The 21513-nt window shown below is 37.5% G+C and overlaps 1 protein-coding gene across 1 annotated transcript; it reads left to right on the forward strand.

Annotated features, from left to right (window-relative positions):
- The first annotated feature begins 3765 nt into the window (after positions 1-3765).
- LOC145998541 (protein obstructor-E-like) lies at positions 3766-18769 on the forward strand. The gene is made up of 5 exons (XM_083134966.1): positions 3766-3966; positions 9916-10119; positions 15436-15639; positions 16629-16839; positions 18280-18769. The coding sequence occupies exons 1-5, from the start codon at positions 3903-3905 to the stop codon at positions 18419-18421; spliced, it is 825 nt and encodes a 274-aa protein (XP_082991092.1). The 5' UTR covers positions 3766-3902; the 3' UTR covers positions 18422-18769.
- The last annotated feature ends 2744 nt before the right edge of the window (positions 18770-21513 follow it).

Consider the following 21513-nt stretch of genomic DNA (forward strand, 5'->3'; position numbering starts at 1 on the left):
TCTGTGAGCTGACGCCGGAAGATACTTGTCGGGTACTCACGAAAGGTTACTCAAGAAAACGAACACGAACTCTTAATAAATATCAATGCTTCGTGAAGACGTATTATTTACAAAACTCTAGTCCTTGTGTGATAGTACTGTAACTGCCCTCAGGATATTTTCTCACAGTACTGGAGCATCTTGGATGTCAGGAATGTCATCTTCGTGACTGGTCAACACAGCGCCAGAGGGAGTTCAGTTGACCACCGACTCTCAGCAGTCTGTACAGCCTTATCACTTACTTAGATCACGTTTAACTCGGTCTTCTGTATAAATACAAGTTTTTCTCTTCACCTGCCTTATCCCCACCAATTATCCAATCTATGTAATTTTCCGTTCTTGCCTAGTCTAACCATGTCGAGGCACCAAGATAAGCAGTGTTGGTTTGAGAACCGAGTTAAATCATACAAAAATGAAATTAGAATACACTATCAAGTCTCTAGATGAACAAAGGCCACTGTTCATATTGATTAGGGATAGTACAAAACCGAGGTGGTGTGTAAATATGGAGAAAATAACTAGAACGAGACATGGGTTCAAACCTTGGTCCAGTATGGGTACTCATTGTCTTTGTCCTCTCTCTAATTTCATCATGCATTCTCAACATCACGATTAATCAAAAAGTCAGAAAAGCAACGTAAATAACCAGAATTGAAAAAAAATGTAATGCTAATCCATTACTGGTAACAGTCAATCTGTAAAGAATGGTTGCATTCGTTAAGGATAAAAATGCCAGGTTTTTGAGGGTCCATAGCGTCGAAACGAGACTTCATTCAGAGAAATATTTGTCTTAATGATTTTTATCTACGTTGTGAAAAATCTGTACGCAAATGCTACATATTTCGAGACTCCAGACGAGGCCGATTCTTGTCCTTCGAGAACAAGAGAGACTTCCGCGCACACGAGACGAGACGAGACTGCCAAATCTCGTATCGTCTCGATAGCATCCCTAATACTGATAGTAATTTGGGTTTTGTTTGCTCGTCTACTTAACCTCACTTTTCTACCTTGTTAGGATAATCACGACGATAAGGAAGAGTAACGATAAGGTGAAATAGATGGGAGGGGGTTTCGAACACACAACCTTCGGTAGCCAGATCGAGGTGACGTCAGCAATTGAATCTGTCACATGAACAAGATTGTAACCGATAGAGATGGCAGAGATATTAAGTTGAAAAAATATGTTTTTGGTTTTTGAGAATATAGTAGAGACACGTTTTATGAACAGATGAGTTTTCTATACCGTGGAACTTCCTATTTAAGGGAAAAGGTATAAGAGAAATCAACATGACTCAATGCTTTGTGTTTTCTGTGGCATTGGATTTTGTTGGATACAAAGTTGTTCGTGTGAACGGTTCAATTTTTGACTAATTGGTAAATATACTTGTTACTATTGAATTCAAACACACACGCATACAGGTGTATCATAAGTAATAGCGGAAAAGTCATTGGAGATCTCATTGCTTTTATTGAACATTCTACTTACTTCAACAAACGTTAGTATGTTACATGTTACAATTACTGTACCCTCGTACCTGTTAATGGAGGTGTTCAAAGTGTCGTCCTTGCATCTGGATGCAATACTGTACGCGATTCCGCATTGAGTTTCGAATTCTTTCGAACACCCCCGGTTCATTTCGGAATTGGTCACAAGCATGTGCAATTCTCTGCACTGATTATATCCATCCTGTTTGATTACAACGCCACCTCTCGGAAATGTTCTGTTTTGTAAACAAAGAGCAAACTTCGGAACGCGCAAGGAGTAAAGCACTCGGTGTTTACAAAATTCAATCAGTGACGGCTTCTAACCACACATTCGCACCAACTAGGACGCGTTTACAAACACTGAAGTCAGTGGCGGCTTGTAACCACACATTCGCAATTATCTCGAAAACGACTCGTTTCGAGACCCATGTTTACTGAGACTTTTTTGCTTCTATTATCGTGTACTTTCACCTGTGTCAGTTTGCGCTATTACTTATGATACATTCTGTATACAGGGTGATGATACAAACTTTCAGGGATGATGGAGAAGAACACATGTATTAATTGCAGATAAGGAACCCTGGTCCGGAAACGACTTAGTCGAAAGTTATAAGCGAAAATGTGCCCTCCTCCATCATCCCTGAAAGTTTGTATCATCATCCCGGAAACACCCTGTATATATATATATATATATATATATATATATATATATATATATATATATATATATATATATATATATATATGGTCTTCGCTGAAGTGAATCTACATGTACAAATATGCAACTTGAAGGAACCATGACTGGTGAAACGCAATGAAGAAGAGCTAGAAAGCTCCTTGGTGAGTATTGTGATCGTGGGAGCTGCAATCCTGCAAAGGGGCAAGATTTAACTCCAAAATAGCCAGGTTGGCAGTACTGAGCCAAATTACAGCCCAACAGAATTGTCCAAAGCCAAACATATTATCGCGTTTCCTTTGTTTGCTTCCCAATCTCATTTCGCTCACGGCTATTCTATTTTTTCAATAGGGAAACAGGCTGCATGAGAAAACGGAACTCTTCAGAACATGCCAAATGGAATCAGTACCTCGCTTCTGGGCAATATGGAGTTAGCTGACGTGAGAGATTGCATTAAGAAATTGTAGACGCGCCCGTGTAAAATGCCGTCTGAATACACAATAGTTGCTGAAGGATCATGATAATGTTGTGGATATGGGGTGGGCGTAAGATATCTACAAGGCTGCAGGCTTCAATGCATACGTGCAAACGCCTGTCTCGACTATGCAATGTGGCCACCTCTATTCACATGTTCCTACACGAAGGTATTTTTACCATCTTTTGCAGGTGTGAGAACAATTAACCGTATATCTCTTTCCAGTTGATTTTTGAAATCAAATAATCCTATGAAGCTCTAGCAACAAGCACCTACGAATCGACTCTTCCTAAATTTTAATTCTCTTCTACCAAATTATAACATAATATTCGAAATGGGGTTACCACAACAAAAGAAGATTAAACAAGTAGGATAGGAACCAATAATTTATTATTCTTCCAGATCATATACAACTTTTGATGAAGGAAACCAACCTATGACATCAAAAGTGGAAGCAATAAAGACACAAAAATATGCTTATATTAATCATTGGACATTGTCTTTATTGTTAAAAGAATATGGATATAATGATACTGTGCTTTAATAGGTTCTAGGAAAGAAACGTCTGGATTCGGACCGTTTCACAAAGATTTGTAAAGTATTACATTACCTTCTTTATTATTCCTGTTTTCTGTAAGTGGGTGTAATTTCGTGTACATTTGCAGCCTGCCTACGTGCTGTAGTCGTTACCATAACACCCTGTGCAAACTTACGTGGCGGAGTGGTTGCACGGCGCACTACGACCCCAGGGATCCCGGGTTCGAATCCCGGATGTTCTTTGTGAGTGTCCCTTCATCAATTTCATCATAGCATCACTCACCTTCGCGATTAGCCAAAAATGGCAGAAAAGCAAATTATAAAAATAAACTAAATCAATCAATCAATAACACTCTGCTAAGAAGCGACACGTGTTGGAATTCCGGGCAAGCTATCGTTGTTCATTTAAATCCATCACTTATAGAGAAAGAAACGTAACACAAGATTTTTGTCATTATTTTTCCATGTTGACACATTAATCAAACATAGTTGGCAACGTTGGTGCAAATGCCATTCCCGCCAAGTTGCTTTCAATTTGTGTGTGCGAGGCTGAGTATTCCTGCCTGTGTGTGTGCGAGTACCGTTTTGCCCGTCGGTTCTTCAACTGGTTGCAGGCAAGGGGGTCAGTTGGAAAGTCGACGAAAGGAAAGAACTGGTTGCAGGCACTTTACAGTCACTTCGATTCCTACGATGATGAGGGCGGCGTGGACGTTGTTTCTTCTAGTTCTGCCGGCAGTCAAATCGGCCAGTGTCGGTAAGTTCTAATTTTTACTTGACGATCGAGGATCTTCGCGACTGTGGTACATAATGGTCCACCCAACGGAAACGAGAAATGTTATTGCCCTGTTTTTCGTACAGGCATTACTATTCAGTTTCCACAATTAATTGATACTTAAACTTAACTTGTGATGTGAAACTGGCTCCGAACTGTTTGCGCGTACCGCGCATGAACTTTTAAGTTCAGATATTACCCGTAGTTGATTCACTTTCTCTGCAACGATATGTTCTTGATCTCGGCTAGATATTTCATTTCCGGTTTCCCATATCCCCGATAAATTTTTCCCAATTTTCACTCTCGAAACAAGAATTACCCTGCCACTTTATTTTTGATATGTAAAAAAACTTTTCCTTGTATTAATGAGTAATTATATTTCTGAATATTTCCTATTTTATGCCGTTATTCTATCTCTTCACGATAATTGCAAATTGTATTTATAATCGCTGCGTCAGAAGTCATATAGTTTCGTAAATTAGGGACACTGCCGTACGCAGGATTCTTTTTCTGGAGGGGCTCGAATTGTATAGATGGATAGTACGTACATAGCATCTGCTTTCAGAGGCACCAACTTATATGCACCCGAACCCACTTAATAATTTGTCGTTTTATTATTATTATTATTATTTCTTATTGTTATATACTGCTGGACAAAAAAACCCGGACACTTGCATTTTTTGTGATAACGCAATGGGTCGATAAAAGCTCTGGTACAAGGGCTAACTAAATGTTGCAGAAACTGAATTAAGTACGAATGCATAAACAAAGTCCGAGCCTATGAATGGTGCATATGGTACTACATGATCTGCCGAACATTCTGTAATATACCTGCGAGCTGTTATTGCAATTCAGATGTCAAATATTAAAGTGTCCGGTTTTCATTGTCCAGCAGTATATATATCTGCTTTTTGATAGGAGCTTTAAAATAGTAAGAATGATGCATTGTTGATCTGTATTAATATCATTATAGGGCTTCCCCGAGGGTGCAGTGGTAGCGTTGTCGCCTTGTAATCAAGATTCCCCGGGCTCGATACCCGGTGGAGGCACATAGTGGTTCGGATCCCACTTTAAACTGTAGGTCCAGTCTCGATTAGCCTTGCTGTGCATAAAGTGGACTTAAAACACCAAATCAATCAATCAATTAATATTATTATATATGGAAGGGGGAATTTGTGAGATTTTTTTTAACTGATATGAATCCAATGTTTTTCAAAAGTCTGCAACCCTGGCTACTTTGTAGAGGTTGGCATACATAATAAGATATTTCGTATATTTAGAACTTTCAACTCTTAAAAATGGCAATTGGGAGTTATTGTATTATACTACTCTGGTTTTCCGAATCCTTCACAGCTTTTATTTGAAAAACTTGATTTTGCTCAAAATTTCGGAGGCGGCTGTAGCCGCATCAGTTCTTCATCTGCGTACGCCAGTGATTAGGGGCTAATTTCACGCAACTCAGCGATTGAAATAGAGAGTTAAGAGGTTCTGACTTCCAAACCGGAGCTAGGCATGGGTATTTATGTTCTAAAGTTCACTTCCTCATTCCTATTATCTGTTTCCGCCATTTCGATCAGACCGCTACTAGAGGTACATAAATTATTGAAATTAAAAACAAGTATCTGGTATAATTATGTTGAATTGTATTATTGAATAGGCTACATTCTTGGCTGAAATGAGCTACGAAAAAAGGATAGCAACACTGATTAATGTCTGTCTCGGAAAATATATCGGTTAGTTAGTTATCTTTTATTTCCGTTTGACAATGTTTCAGCTACAATAATAATAATAAAAAAAAACTAGTTAAAGCTACTGAATGTTTGTAATTTGCTTAATTTACGTTGTATGTGTATCTTCTACCTCTGTAGATTAACGATGATGAAGAGAACGAGCAAGGAATTGAAACGTAAACACAAATATATCTCGCCCAAGATTTGAACCTAGGTTCCTGATTTCGCGACGCGCTACGCTCTACCACGGGATTCCGGTGTTGAGTGTTTAGTCTTACAAGGGAGGTTATCTAAGTGTCCCCTCCGATTTTCATGAAACTTGGCAGGTGTATAGAGGGGCCCAAAGGAAGAAATACGTTTTTTTTTTGTTTTGGCTAAAAAAAACTGTTCTAGGGAACAACCCCCCCCCTCAAATGTCAAGATGAGGACAAATTTAAGTGGGGATCTGATACCTGTGTCCCCCTCCGATTTCCATGAAACTTGGCACGTGTATAAAGGGGCCCAAAGGAAGAAACACGTGTTTTTTTGTTTCAGCTAAAAAAACTGTTTTAGGGAGCAAACCCACCCTCAAATGTCAAAATAAGGACAAATTGAAGTGGGCATTTGATCCCTGTGTCCCATTCCGATTTTCATGAAACTTGGCAGGTGTATAGAGGCGCCCAAAGGAAGAAATACGTGTTTTTTTTGCTTCGGCTAAAAAACTGTTTTAGGGAGCAAAACCCGCATCAAATGTCAAGATGGGGACAAATTGACGTGGGGATCTGACCCCTGTGCCCCCCTCCGATTTCCATGAAATTTGGCAGGTGCCAAGTTTCATGGAAATCGGAGGTGGACGCTTAGATAACCTCCCTTGTTAGTGACGTAATAAAAAACTGCTACGAAATTATTGTAGGGAGCAGTGGCGGCGATTGGGTTCCAAAACCTGGTAACAAGGTGCCAAAACTGAGGGGGGGGGGTAAAGACAGTATATTTCTCTTAGTAGATAAGGTTTGATTGATTGAGTTGGTGTTTTAAGTCCACTTTATGCACAGATAGGCTAATCGGGACTTGACCTACAGTTTACAGTGGGATCCGAACCACTATGTGCCTCCACCGGGTATCGAACCCGGGACCCCTTGATTACAAGGCGACGACGCTACCACTGCGCCATTGGGGAGGCCTGGTAGATAAGATTTAGCATAGTGCCGGGCTTCCTTAATCGCTGCTACTGGTAGGGAGTTTCGTTCAACGAAATGTATTGCAATTTCCAAGTATTCTATAGATTCATCAACGGTTCAATATTAGTAAATAGACTATATTATTCCGTGGTGTTACCATACCCTGGTCAGAAACAGCAATAAAATTTTGGCCATAATGAATAACCACAGCACCTTATTTGGGCAAACATATAAAGCACATATCGTCGCAAGGAGAGGGTGGGATCTCTGCATTCCATTGTACTTAGGATCACCCGCCACTCCCTAGAAAAGTCCTTGGAATAAACAACTGGTTTACGATTCTTCGAATTCAGGTTCCAGCAGAACATTCTGGAAGCTTTTTGGGTGTGGTCGACAAACATCATGCTGCTTGTGACATCAATTGCTAATTGCCTTATGTAATATACCCCGTAGAAAGTTTTGTCAAGGCCCATGTCGCATTTATAACATATCCGTGGCTACAAATTATATAGTGTTAACCGGAAGAAACAGATCGATATCAAATTAAGATTGCCACATCACTATGCCTCCTTGAAGTAGACCGATGGATCTTTCTCAAGGGAGACGAACTAAGCACTGTCTATCCAAAATGAAAAACAAACAACACCAACACCCGATGCGTCGGTTGCTAGGCAATCTCAAACTCCGTAGGTTCGATTCCGGGTTCGTGTGTCTACCCTGGGCACGATTGGCCCCTTGTGTCTGTCCATCTACCGTACGCAGAGGGGAAGGGGGCTGATGGGACTACGGCCCCCGCCGAAATTTTGAGAAAATCAACATTTTCAAATAAAAGCAGTGAAGAACTCGAAGAATCTTCTCTTTAAATGACCCACGATTGCCATTTTTGAGAGTATAAAGTTATAAATATACGAAATATATTATTGTGCATACCGCTCCGCTAGAAAGCAGCTTTGCAATATCCATGTTTACAATTCCAGCCCTCCGAAAAAAGTCCTGCGTACGCCAGTGTTCATATCTTCTCAAACAACCTAAAGGATGAAAATATGACCGTAAAGTAATTCCAATACAGAAACATTCCCATGCAGAATAAATGGTTGTCAGCACTGGCACTACTTCTACATAGGGTACATATACATCACACCCTGTCTCTCTCAGACATAGCAGTTTCTCCTCTCTTCACATCGCGACGATCAACTCGGATAGACATGACTCTCCCCACCTTGAAGGATGTGTTTCTTACGGTGATAATCCCAACACAATTATTATGCGCCTAGAATTATTTTAACTTTACGATTTCTAACATGATGTGTCTCAGGTTAAGAAATTTATAATCTAATTTACGTTTAAGAAGTTTTTAAAGCTTATTTTTGCGATAGGGCAGTTGGAGGGGTATGTATTTATAAAATACTTTTATTCTACTTATTGCAGAAGGATATACGCGTATGCATGTTGATATGTATATATATATATATATATCGTTAAGTGCACTTTATACACAGATAGGCTAAGCGAGACTGAACCTACAGTTCAAAGTGGGACCGGAACTACTATGTACCTCTACCCGGTATTAAACCCGGGAAACCTTGATTACAACTACTACACCATCTGGGAGGAAGTATATACGGATATGTATATATATATATATATATATATATATATATATATATATTATATATATATATATTATATATATATATATATATATATATATATATATATATATATGTGTGTGTGTGTGTGTGTGTGTGTGTGTGTGTATTATTACGAATTTTCTTACATCCAATTAGTAAAAATGGACATTCTGATCAGACAAAAGTGGAACGGTTCTGACCACTTTGAGTCATTAAGATATAAGCCATATAAAGAACAACATATACTCCTTCTTTGAACATTCAAAATGAGACAAGAATGCTGTCACGAAACATAATATTAGAATAGATAAAGCCTGAAGTAGACCATTCCTAATGTAAAACTAAGATTTCACACTAGTAAAGAAAAAAATAACACTAACATTCATGCAAGTAAGAGTTTTCTTACATTTTTTTAGCTTTATTAGATAACAAACTCGCTGTACATTCGTGGAGTTAGATGTACAGTAAACCACAATAAAAACGAGACACATCTTGAAATACTCGTTTTTTTGCATGGCGTAATGTGGGTTGCCTAGCCCTACGTCGATGAGCAAAGTTTAATAGCAAGTCTAATAGGGGCATTCTATTGTCACGGGTGGGACACGTGGACTACATTTTTTGATATTAAAATAACTATTCTGCTGATAATTAAGCAACATTTTTCTTGCAGTTTCTATGCAAACTTAACACTGTTGATTAAACAAAACTATACTTAAAATACTTTACCAGATTTGTAGCTACAGGTGAACAATTTTATGTCACGGTTGAGACAGACGAAACATCACCTCTTCACTTAATAAGAATTTAATTTAATTTCTTTGAATTTTCAAATTATGAAAAATAAATTATTTTAGACAAAGAGAGAATGTAACTGACGTTTGAATATTCTAATAGAGTTGAGGCGGAAATGTGACAGATAAGGGAGAAGTTAATTGATTTTTCGAGTCATGGGTGGGACAAAATACAAAACACAACTAAATCAAATAGTTAAAATAAAGTAATGATGTGTAAAATACCTTCTACTTTCTAACTTAAGTATTTATAATACTTGAATTTTTATCCAACAGACAATTTTATATTGGTCACTCACAAGATATGACAAAGTTACAGCATTGCATTTATTTTTTAATATTGAGGTTCAGGGCACTTTCACATGAAAGGCCCCAAAACCAACTTCTGCCATCGCCTTACAGTTAGGCAACACTTATAACGCTATGCAAGGAAGTGAGACTATTTCAGTATATAGGTCTCTCATATTTATTGATGACGAATGTACACTTCCAATGCAGTTTGTTCCTGTACCTCATGCGTAACTATACTGAACATGCTTGTGAACATTTTTCTATTTTCATGAATAGTTAATATTTATCTCCAAGTAAATACTTATAATTGATTTGCTTCTTTCCTCGACAGGCAGCAATGATGAATTCCGGTGTCCGGACAAAAAATTCGGCCTCTTCGAAGATCCCTACCAATGCGACAGATACTTCGAGTGTGACAACGGAGAATCCACTGCCAAACTATGTCCGGATGGTTTAGTGTTCGACCCATATAACAGGAAAACCAACAAGTGTGACCAACCCTTCAATGTGGATTGCGGAGACCGAACGGAACTTCGTAAGTGAATTTGAGCTTTGAAAAATTAAGCAAGATACAATACTTTTTAAATGTTCTATCATTTTAGATAGTTCTATAATTTTAATTGGTGATTTTCCTATTTTTTGTTCAAGCAGATGCTGGGATGTTACTTCCCCCTACACCTTCCATCATGCACGCATCCCATTGCCTGCACAAATAAGCGACGTTAATTAACTCAATCAGCCGAACAACTTTTAAATATTTAAACAATGTTACACCTTAAACGTTAATTTGTAATTTGACAAATGACAAATATCCATGTTATATTTGTTAAACAATTTGCAAAAAGACACACTCCTTGAACACTCCGGGACATATGATAATGTTGTGATACCACCGTTTGACTTTAAGAAAGAATATAGTTGCCATGACCCAACCCTCGTATAGTTTAACCAAGTGGAAAAAGGATTCAAAATTACTCCTAAGACGGGTACCCAATACCAGTTTCTGTATTGTCCATATCAATTTTAGAAATATTTTCATTGTATATTTTTTCCTAATTGATAGCATGGTTCTCCTGCTAGTTCCAGTGCTAGCTGAGAATTAGAACTGGTAAGGAACCAATCCCAATGCTCAACGCCAATATTTTAAGTGTCAGGACCAACTGCAGGGAAGAGGCAGCTTAAACAGCACCAATGCATTAAGCTGATTCGAAATCTTGATCAACAGGTCTGGTTTTCTAGAAGATTGTATAAGCCACATCAGAAATGCTTAGATAGCTTTTTAGTAGTAGCAGAGAGTAGGTGGTAATTGTTGACAAAATGGCGTTGTATGGCCATAATAGGACGAGGGAATCAGTAAAATTGCATTCATACTTGATTTGACCAATATGAAGTATAGGAATCCGCGCCAATATCAAAACAATATCCCTTCTTTCCGAATTACTGACATGTGTCTCTGATGTGGTTTTTGCCTTTTCGATTTCTTCAACTGTAGACTTTAGAGAATTAAAACTGTCCAAGAACAATAGAGATATTCACTTAAATAAAGCAATATCTGAAATACTTTAAACATGATTTGAATTAAAATAATAACTACAAAACACCATGCACTTTAATAGAACATGATTACACCCTTTAGAGAACATCATTCTTGTTGTTCTCTAATTGGTAGCCTTGCAAGCATGTAACATATCAACAAATACCAATGAAAATTGAACTCAGGACCTCACTATTACAAGATGACAACGTTAATATAGGACTATAATTTCAAGATATTACACAATGCAATATTTGAAATAACGACATGCAGTTTTTAAATAGTTGAAATATTTGCAATTACTGGAATTTCTCATCTTCAACTTTCGACACAAGAGCTACTAATTCTACGCATTGCACATTACATTCTTGCATATAATTTTGCTACATTAAATATGGGAATTACGGGAAAGCAAAATCATCAATGGTATGCCGAGACATTACGTTTATTTCAAGGCAATGTAGTTAACCAAATGGAAATGAATTATTCATATCAAGGTAATGCTATTTGTCGTGAAATTCCAACACTTTTTATGTTTAAGTGTTCTCTCCAAATAAATACAACGCTGTGAACACTAAAACTAAGAAAGATGCTGAGCGCTGCATAGTTGGCATTTGATTGATTTGGAAATGAATTGACACATACACCAAACGATTAAGACAATGCAATGAGATACAAATACTTTGTGCAGTTTGCATTTAATACATATAGTATACGCATCAACGATTCCCCATTAAAGAAATTATCTTTCCATCTTATAGGTTTTTTAACATTTTTAACGCTGTAACCCTTACATTAATACATATTACAATATTGCTATTTTAGAAAGTCTAAGTTCGAAAGGGACTTCAATCAGGACTGTGGTTTCTTCAAGTATCAATGAACGACTCTGTTTTGATTTGCACAAGAAAATGTTTGTTATAATTTCATTTGCTGAAAACTGTACAATTTTCGGACGAAACAGATTATTGAATCGTAGGGATACCCAGAGTAGAAGAAAATATGATCTCCGGAAGTCACTGACCTCCGTGACGGAGTGGTTAAGACAGCTCACTACTTTGCCAGGGATCCCGGGTTCCAACCCCGGTCTGGGCATGCGTGTTCTTTGTGAGTGATATGTAGACAAGCATTATAGCATATAGTGTATACGTGTGTATCTATCTATCTATCTATCTATCTATCTATATATATATATATATATATATATATATATATATATATATATATATATATATATATATATAGTGGCAGCTATTTGGGGGGCTTGAGGGGAAGTTGCCCTAGACTTCTTTACCACCTTTCCCCCGTACTATGACCTCTTAATTCTTGTCTACCGAGAGAAAATAATTGTCCTTGCTCCCTTCCCCTTCCCCCAGTTTTGGCACCCAATCGCCAATACTGGTCAGAAGTATTCGAATAGTACTGAGTTTCGCAAATTAAAAATGTTTTCAAATTTTCTTTATTTTCTTATACCAGAGCCATTGAACAGCCACGATAATTCTATGTTTAGGAAATAATATGTTATTTATAAATTAAATTATACGCATTAGCAATGATTATTACAATAAATAATTCTAAATGTGAGTTAACACATATCTCGGTACAAAGGGTCGTAGCGGGCTTGGTTAACAAAAAAGAAGAAGAACAAGAGAGAGAGAGATTTTCACCTGGTAGCCTTGTATCAATGGTTATAAAACTAAAAATACCCAACATTGCAGAATACAGACTTCTGGAGACATCCTCTCTACACAACAAACACATCCATTTATTCAAGAACAAAATTGAAATTTTTACATGTTTGAAAAACCGTCGATGTTATTTTTATAGCTTTTTATAGGTTTACATTTTAAAATTCCATAGCTCGAAAGGGGGTGTATGGCCCCCATTCCCCCTCCCCTGGGTACGGTCCTGGTCATTTTGTTCGCAAGATTCCGCGTATAATACTCTGCTTCTACTCCAAATTTCAATTTGTCACGTTCAACAACAGATCCCAATCCCTCTTTTGGACAATACAATTTCCGCTGGAGTTTTATGCTTCCGAATACTCACGCCAGATTGCAATAATGACTCGTTATGTCCTTCTTACAAAATCATTAACCTCGATTCCACGAGTTACTGAATGACTTATTATACACGGTTTACTTTAGGAAATTTATCTCATATAATCTGCCATTGTGCGAATGCTTCACAAGTTCAATGACCTCGGCATAACTGTGTGGTCGACATTTGCTGCACACAGTACATTTGCAGATATGACACATATATCCATATACACCTTCCATAACAGCGTTCTTCTTTTTGCTATGTCAAGAAAGGTTAAAAATTAATACTTGCAAAGTAGCTACTTCTTCTCTTGAATTTGAGTATATGCATAAACATGCTAACTCAAAACTGTAACTTTAGTTTAAACTGGAATTAGGAACAGTTAAATATGTCCTCACCAGGGATAAAACCCGAGGACCCTTGGTGGCTTGGTACCAACGTTAATTCGCACGCTATAAAGAAGTATCTTTTCTCTAAGGAACTTAACAATTGCCGATGGAAGTGAAACATGTCATATTTTCAAGTAAAGTATCTTTATAACAAACCTTCTACGACTAAACTATAATTTACAGAACTAAAATGAAATTTCGGATGAAAACTGATAGCTCAACAATTCATTTACAGTTATTTGAAGCTGCATTTGTTTCGTTTCGAAGAGCTCGGGAGTAAAACATGGTAAGTAACATTGGTCATTATTGAGTTTAATATGCAGGAAGATTATTAGAAGTTATACTGTGGATAAATTCTTTTCGTTTTGTGTTTACCAATTTCAGAAGAGTTCAATGAGTCCAAGGCAAATTGCAAATTCCAATTCACGCGAAAAATCATGGATATCTCTTATTACTTTCTAACTCAATAATGAACAAAATATGAATTACCATCTGTTACTTCCGAGCCCTTCAATTACAAATCTGTAACTCATAGCCATGCATTTTATTAATGATGGTACATATTATTTACCTTTGGTAAAACGAGGATTCAACATTTTCTTGCCAGGAAGATTATACTCGATGGATCAGTGTCACAGTTAGGTAAACCTCAGAATTCTATTATAAACATTCAGAAATTCCGTCTCGTAATGCTCCATGCAGTATACGCCTTGGATGTACGGTATCACTGACCTATGAATACCATGGCATTCATTGCATTTTTTATGAGAAATGGTATATAATGCAGAAATAAATTTGCATATTCGGAGAACTAAGGGAAACATATACCGGCAAAAACTACTGCATAAAAATATTCATACGTTGCACTGTTTTCTTTATCCGTTTGGTTTCATGCGCTGGCAATGTTATTCATATTATATTATACTCGTTCAGAACTTTCTCAGCTGGTGTGTGTTCACCAGGTAGAATGATTGGGAAATAATGACAAATAATGTTCCTCATTTAAAAATATGACTGAGTTGCAGTTCCTCATTTCAAGAAATTAACTGAACTGCAGTTCCTTATTTCGGAATGTAACTTGCTCAGTGTTTATTTCATGCCGAAGCAATAAAACCTCAACGAAAATCGCTCCTGTAACCCTCACCATGTGTGCATTGATCCTAGTAACAATTTTACTTCCCAACAGGGTTCAATATTGATAAATTTCCATAAAGGCGACAGCCCAGCCCCGAGGTTTAAGTTTACACTGGTCCTGTTTCAGCAATGATATTTTAAATTATATATATGTATATACACATGTATATACATATCCCATTTGTAATAACCAAGTTAATATTCTGCATTGACAAAAAGAGATGCATGTAAAATAAATCTTGGAACTTTCCTGGCGACGAATGATGCCAGATTATTTCGGACTATCGACCAAGTGAGTTCTTGAAAACTTCCCGAGCTTTCGAGAGCTAACATCACTCTCGACTTCAGGGTAGAATATAAGACTGACGTTAGCTCGCAAAAGCTCGGAAACCTTTCCAGAACTCACCTGGTCGATATCCCGAGAGAATCTGTTGATCAGATACGTTTTAAGTTCCTTATAGATCATTGAGGAAACTCATAGTATTGATTCCATTTGTAAACCTACTTTCTATTACAAATATCATTGTCGACCATAGCAAAACCCTTGACCCCTAGAATAACAATCACGCCATATCCATCGTTCATCTAACTCCTTAACTTGGACTACAATGAAACTGTTGTCTAAATTGTTACGATAATTTCCATTGAATGCAGCACTTCGTTTGAAACAAGTCCAAAGATTTTCTATCGCGAATGCGGAAGAAAAATATAATTAGGTATTTTGTCTGCTTCATTGTGATCTATCTTACAGAGCCACCTAAGTCGAACAAGCTGTGTCCCAGGAAGAATGGCTATTTCGCCCACCCTGAAGCGGCTGTGTGCAACGTCTTCTACAACTGCATCGACGGCGAGGCGACGGAGATCGTGTGTCCGACTGGTCTCCACTTCGACGAGTACTCCGGGACGTGTGTGTGGCCGTCGGCGTCCGGTCGATCGGGATGCGGAGCAGGTCAAAGTAAGTGGCACCAGAACTCAAAGACAAATGGATGAAATATGGATATATCACAGAGGAACTTTGAATGCGGACACAAATTAAAATCATATTTCAATTTTTAAATATTAAAACTTAAATAATATCTTATTATAAATTCAAATTTGTCCTTGTGCGCAGATAATAATATTCTGAAAATAGAAAAATAAAGTTGTATGTTACCAAATTTGAGTAAATAATAGCTTAAAACATGCTATCAGTAGATAACCTAACCGTAACGTAATTCTAATAAAGTAGGTAACTGGCATTATAACAGGATAAAATTGCTCAACCTAAATTGATCTTTAAGCTTTAGACATTTGATCCCGAAGATGATGTCAAAGAACATTGATTAAAATTAGACATTGTTCAATTTTTTATATGTTTTCTTGCATTTAATTGATTTAAGCAAGATAAAAAATATGATAATTCTTGTATTAGCACCAATTTTTAATTTTTGTAATCGTTACCTAATTGTTATTATGTTAGCCATGCGAGTGGTTGTTTAGCGTGGAATATTTTTTAAGTAAAATTGTTTACTTGATCTGAACAATTAGGACATTTCTCAAGTCAATCTGAATTTGAGATGTGAAACTGTAATGGTTGTACACTCACCTCATTTAGTACTCTGGCAGTTTGTTTCTTTTTACAGTATATTTGCAGAATATACAATTCAATTCAACCTACAAGTGTATCAATATACGCTGTATAAAACACACTTTATTATTAACGTCCTTGACCATGTACACTCTGGTTTAATATTAGGTACTAGGGACTACATACAAACATTTGGAGATGAAGGAGGTGGCCAGAAAGGTTACACGGGACGGAGGTCCCGCTTACTGTCTAATGGTTGAAGAATTGAAGACTTTTACATCAATCAGTCCTTTATTATAGACATCCTCAGCGTTTAAACGAATACATATAGAATTAAAGTCGTTTCAACCCAGTTGAATCCATCTTTTTATTTTCAGAGTTGTCTGATGGCTTCTCGTGCCCGAAGGATCAGCAAGTGGATGTTCACGGTCAAACTGTTGCTCACCCCAAATACGCCCACCCAGAGAATTGCCAGAAGTTCTATGTCTGTCTGAACGGTGTCATGCCCAGAGAGCAAGGGTGTGCCTTGGGGGAGGTGTACAACGAAGACACGAGTACATGCGATCATCCTGAAAACGTTCCTGGATGGTAAGTTGAAGGGCCGATTCACACCTCTGTTGCCCACTCTTTCTTTAGCTATTTGCGTCCAAAGCTCGTCTTTTTATAATAGTGACTTTTTTATGTTTGGTCACCCACTATCCTTAATATTGTCTGACTGCGTCGAGAGACAAAAGCAAGCGGTGAAATGCTGCTGTGTGGCTCAAAGTTTGTTTTTAGTTCACTTTGTGCTTAGATAGCCTAATCGGGACTGGACCTACAGTTTAAAATAGGAACCGAATCAGTGTGTGTATATTGTTAAGATTTCTCTTTAACGAACTGACATCTACGTACTAAACCTTGTGGATGTAAGGGGTTCTGAACGACCAACTGATTGACATTTTCCTTGTCCCACAGACCATTTATTTACAAACTTCTCTTATAGAGAGACACAAAGTGAGCCATAAAGAGAGAGAGAGAGAGAGATAATTCACTTGGATTTTGTATATTTGCTTAGTGTGTTGTTTACAGTCCTCAGTGAGCCTAGGGGTATAATTCGGTTTTAATTCCTATACCGTTAACCCAGTTTTATGTTTATCATATTACTGGCGTACTTTTAACTGAAATTCGTTCTGGATGTACCGGAGAATATCCGGTCTGTACTTAAAGCTTGTATCCAGGACCAAGTGTTCTAACTTTAGAATGATTTTAACACTTTCAGAATTATCAAGACAGAATAACATAAGTAGTACATTAATCTGAATATATGATCATGAGTTACAACACAATTCATTTCTATCCAGACGCTATCATGAACAAAATTGTTCCTTAAGACCATAAATTACAATCATAGGTAAAATATTGATATAAATATTCGTACGTAATGACCAGAGTAATATGAAAAATTACTATTCCAATATAAAGAAAGATCAACTATTGAACATAGTTAATAACAGATAATTACTGTTTTCCTATTATTTCTAGTTATGAACACTGGCATGGAAAAGCAATTCCCGTCCTGAACACAAAAATTGCCTTCCAGGGTATTGGGCTGCGTTGACCCATGGGTAATTACGGGATACAAAATACACTCAAGGCAGAATTTATTGTAAAAATCACACTATAATCGTGATGTTCAGAGTTTGAGGAAGACCTTATTATGAAGTTAGAACGTCACGTTTATAGTATGTTTCTTACAATAAATTCTGCCTTGGTCAGCATTTATTAATCATGGAAACAAGACTTAATAGTGTTACCATTACGGGACCTGTTTACAAATCTACTAACGCCATCCTAGTTTCTGTACATTTTGCCACATTGCTGCTCTTGTTATCTGTAGCCCACGTACTTTTTCCTTGTCATCAATTACCACAGTAATGCAGTAAGAATGCATTTCGTGATACCTAGAGGCATACATAAATCTCTTTACCACTAATTTACACACGACTCAAGCGATCTTACACTGACATAAACCTACTTCTTCAATTTCAGTGAGGATTGGTACAAGGACCAAGACTTCAAGACACACTATCACGACTCCGATGGTGATGGAAAGAAGGACTATGGGGGGGAGAGGATCGTCCAGGTGAACAACAGGAAAAGGCAGCGAAGGAGCTCGATACAACGGCAATAACTTGGAATTATTTTACACCTTTCTCATCATTTCAAGTGCAATAAAATAGAAAAGGATCTCACAGAAGCAAGGCATTTGCGTCAGCTGTCTTTCGAGGATTAAGTAGCGAAGGGTTCTTCTTGCAGGGTTTGTCGGTTTCATATGAGACAGCAAAGATGTGGTTTTGGGTTATTTACATGTTTTTAAATTCACGTATGCTACAAGGAATACATCCGAATTGAAATTGAAGAGTGTAGATTTTTTCGGAACTTGAAATGCTGATTGTCTTTTATGCACCTATAGAGAAAATTTTGAATACTTTTCTTACAAATATTGTACTATTAAGTCAATAAATACTTGTTTTTCTAATGTTCAGTTTCTCATTTACTGTATTTATCATTCAGAAATACCCAGGTTTCGATGCACCGTACAAATGTTCAGTTACGACTGCTTAGGCTTAGTGTAAGTTACCATTCCATCTGGTGTTACTGAGGAATTGGAGTTGTACAGTCACGAACACTTCTGGGTTGTAACGACCCCATTTACTTTCAATGTAATCGTTACAATCCAGAAGTGTCCGTGACTGTACAGCAGCTCTTTGGTGGTGTCTTGTTACGCCATTGACTTTCGAGCGACACCAAAGTGTGGAATGCTGCCACACTCGAATTAGGTGTGTTATACTAATTGTTGTGGCTATTACTAAAGTGTTTGCACAAGATGACAATGCAATCCAGTTAATTCGCACCAGAAGGATATATTCGATTATGTTATGGAGAAGGGATAAGAGTTTTCTTTTTCTTAGTTCAAATTGATATGTCTCTCTGTTCCACATGCTACACAATTCCAGGCAGCTGCAACTTTCAGTTTTCATAGTAGCCGGTCGGTGGCCGCCAATGTCGATCTCGCCACCGAAGTTCCTGGATTCGAGTCCCGGTCTGGGCATGGGAATTTATTGTTTTGCTATATTCATGGTATAAATTTCATGTAATGATCAGTCATCATCGTCGTCACACAGAAAAGTGACGCTAAATAACATAGATCGTTTATGGATAGAACAAAATGCCCCAAGATTCTTATGAAATTGGGGCTAAAAATTCCAGTATATGGTGTTCAAATAATAAAACTGTATAAACAATGTATAAATATAATGGAAAGAAATCATTCTTACATAATCTAATAACTCAGTATAGTGTCACTAGAAATAATTAAATGTATACATATTTTGTTTGGATTTTTCATTCCTTTAAAAAAAAATACTTTAACATTATATTATTTTACACTAGCCTTCACATTTTTATATCATTCTTGTCCTTGTCAAACATCTTATATTTTATTATTATGTGCATTTTCTTTCTTTACTTGGTGACATTTGATTATGAGCGTATCGGTAAAAGTGCAGTACTTTGGAATTTTCTATATATAACACTACTAATACTTTTTAAATAAAAAATAAGCAATCTTAGGTCAAAAAGTGACAAAAAACAAAGATAACTGTACTTTTTCGGTGTAAGAGTTTCCAAGACATTTCTCTGGATCAGGAATCAAGTTCTAAAGCCATACCGATTGGCAGCTTCCAGATAAAGGCACCCGACTCCGACTGCAATAAAAACTTCTTTCCCAGACTGTACAAGGAAGTACCTTCGGATGTGGTTACCTACGTAATGAGAGAGCTTAAGGGCATCTCAAGTATAGTTCAGTGTTTGAGAAGGCAGAACAGGAGATGCGAGACACGAGATGAAGGATGACGATGCCTCGCACCATTGATTCGGGATCATCTGGGTCAGAGATTCCAAAGAGCGGATGACGTGGCTGTTTGAAACGGCAAGCTAACGCCCTTGGACCGACTCTACACACTTGAGCAGCGCGAAATGAAAGTTACCAACCGAGACTTCTTCTTCTTCTTCCTACTTTCACCGCGTGTGGTGAAATGTCACCTGCAGAGCCGAGCAAAGCAAACGTTGCCCACTTCCCTCCACCCCCAGTGCCAAAACAAGTGGCGACTCTCATAAAAACAAAATTCCTCCATGTGGCGCTTGTTTAGGAGGAGACTTGTTTTCCTCGCGTTGTTTTTCGGGGTTTATTTTTAGTAACTTCCTTGTCTCCTGGAAAAACTTTCTACCAAAATTATGTTAGAGCAGGTGTGCAGTATGGCCTGTTCTATTCCGTGTTTCGACACCAATGTTTCAAGTAGACAACACTGGATGCATAACAAGTGGCGAAATTTCTATTCAAAATATATTTTTATGGTGCTTTGTTTTTCCTCAAGCTATTCTGACCAACATGAATGACATTAAAACCACTTCAAAATATCTGATATGGAATTTATGACCATTGTTTTTACGGTTATTGAATTTTATAAGAGGAAGAATTACAACTTCCGAAACGCTCTCTTTGGAATCTGAGCCTAGGGCAATGCATCATTATCTAGTAGCAGAATGCGGCTATTCTTGCCATCAACACCCATCCACCAACGCATGAGTTCGATTTATTGATTTGGTTTATTTTACTTCGCTTTACTGGCTAGTGTCGAAGATGAAAATGAGTGGTGATATGATGAAATTTATGAAGAGACATTAGCAAGGAACAACCATGCCAAGACCAGGATCCCTCGCATCGTAGCGGGCTGTACTGACCTGTCACGCATGAGGCCTCTACGAGTCATATTCCGACTGCTCCTCAAACGGACGCCTTACATGTCACTCTTTCTAACTAATTCAAATTTACAGAAATTCTCATACTCTCCTGAAAAAGAAATGGACAAAGAAAGTATTGTTTCATTTGGCTAACATATGCTAATTGCTAAGCGTTGCACTATTTTTTTTTCAATTGATGTATCTCTATCCTTGAATTTTATGCAACCTAGCATATTCTTAGTGTAATTTGGGTTGCCTTCTTACGAGGGATTGAAAGTATATATTGAGCTTCCTAGTCCTTTGCGAAGTTTGTCCACTCAAATAAGCTAATCGGTACCGGACCTACAGTTTAAAATGGAATTCGAACCACTGTGCAATTTGCCTCTGCCAGAATCGAACTGGGCCTTGTTGATTATGACAACCTTTTGAGATGCTTTTCATTGGGTAACGCTTGGTCAGTGTTTTGCCATTGTTCAATTG

This window comes from Lepisma saccharinum, chromosome 14 (genome assembly GCF_977018435.1).
Source record: "Lepisma saccharinum chromosome 14, izLepSacc3.1, whole genome shotgun sequence".
Taxonomy (NCBI): Eukaryota; Metazoa; Arthropoda; class Insecta; order Zygentoma; family Lepismatidae; genus Lepisma; species Lepisma saccharinum.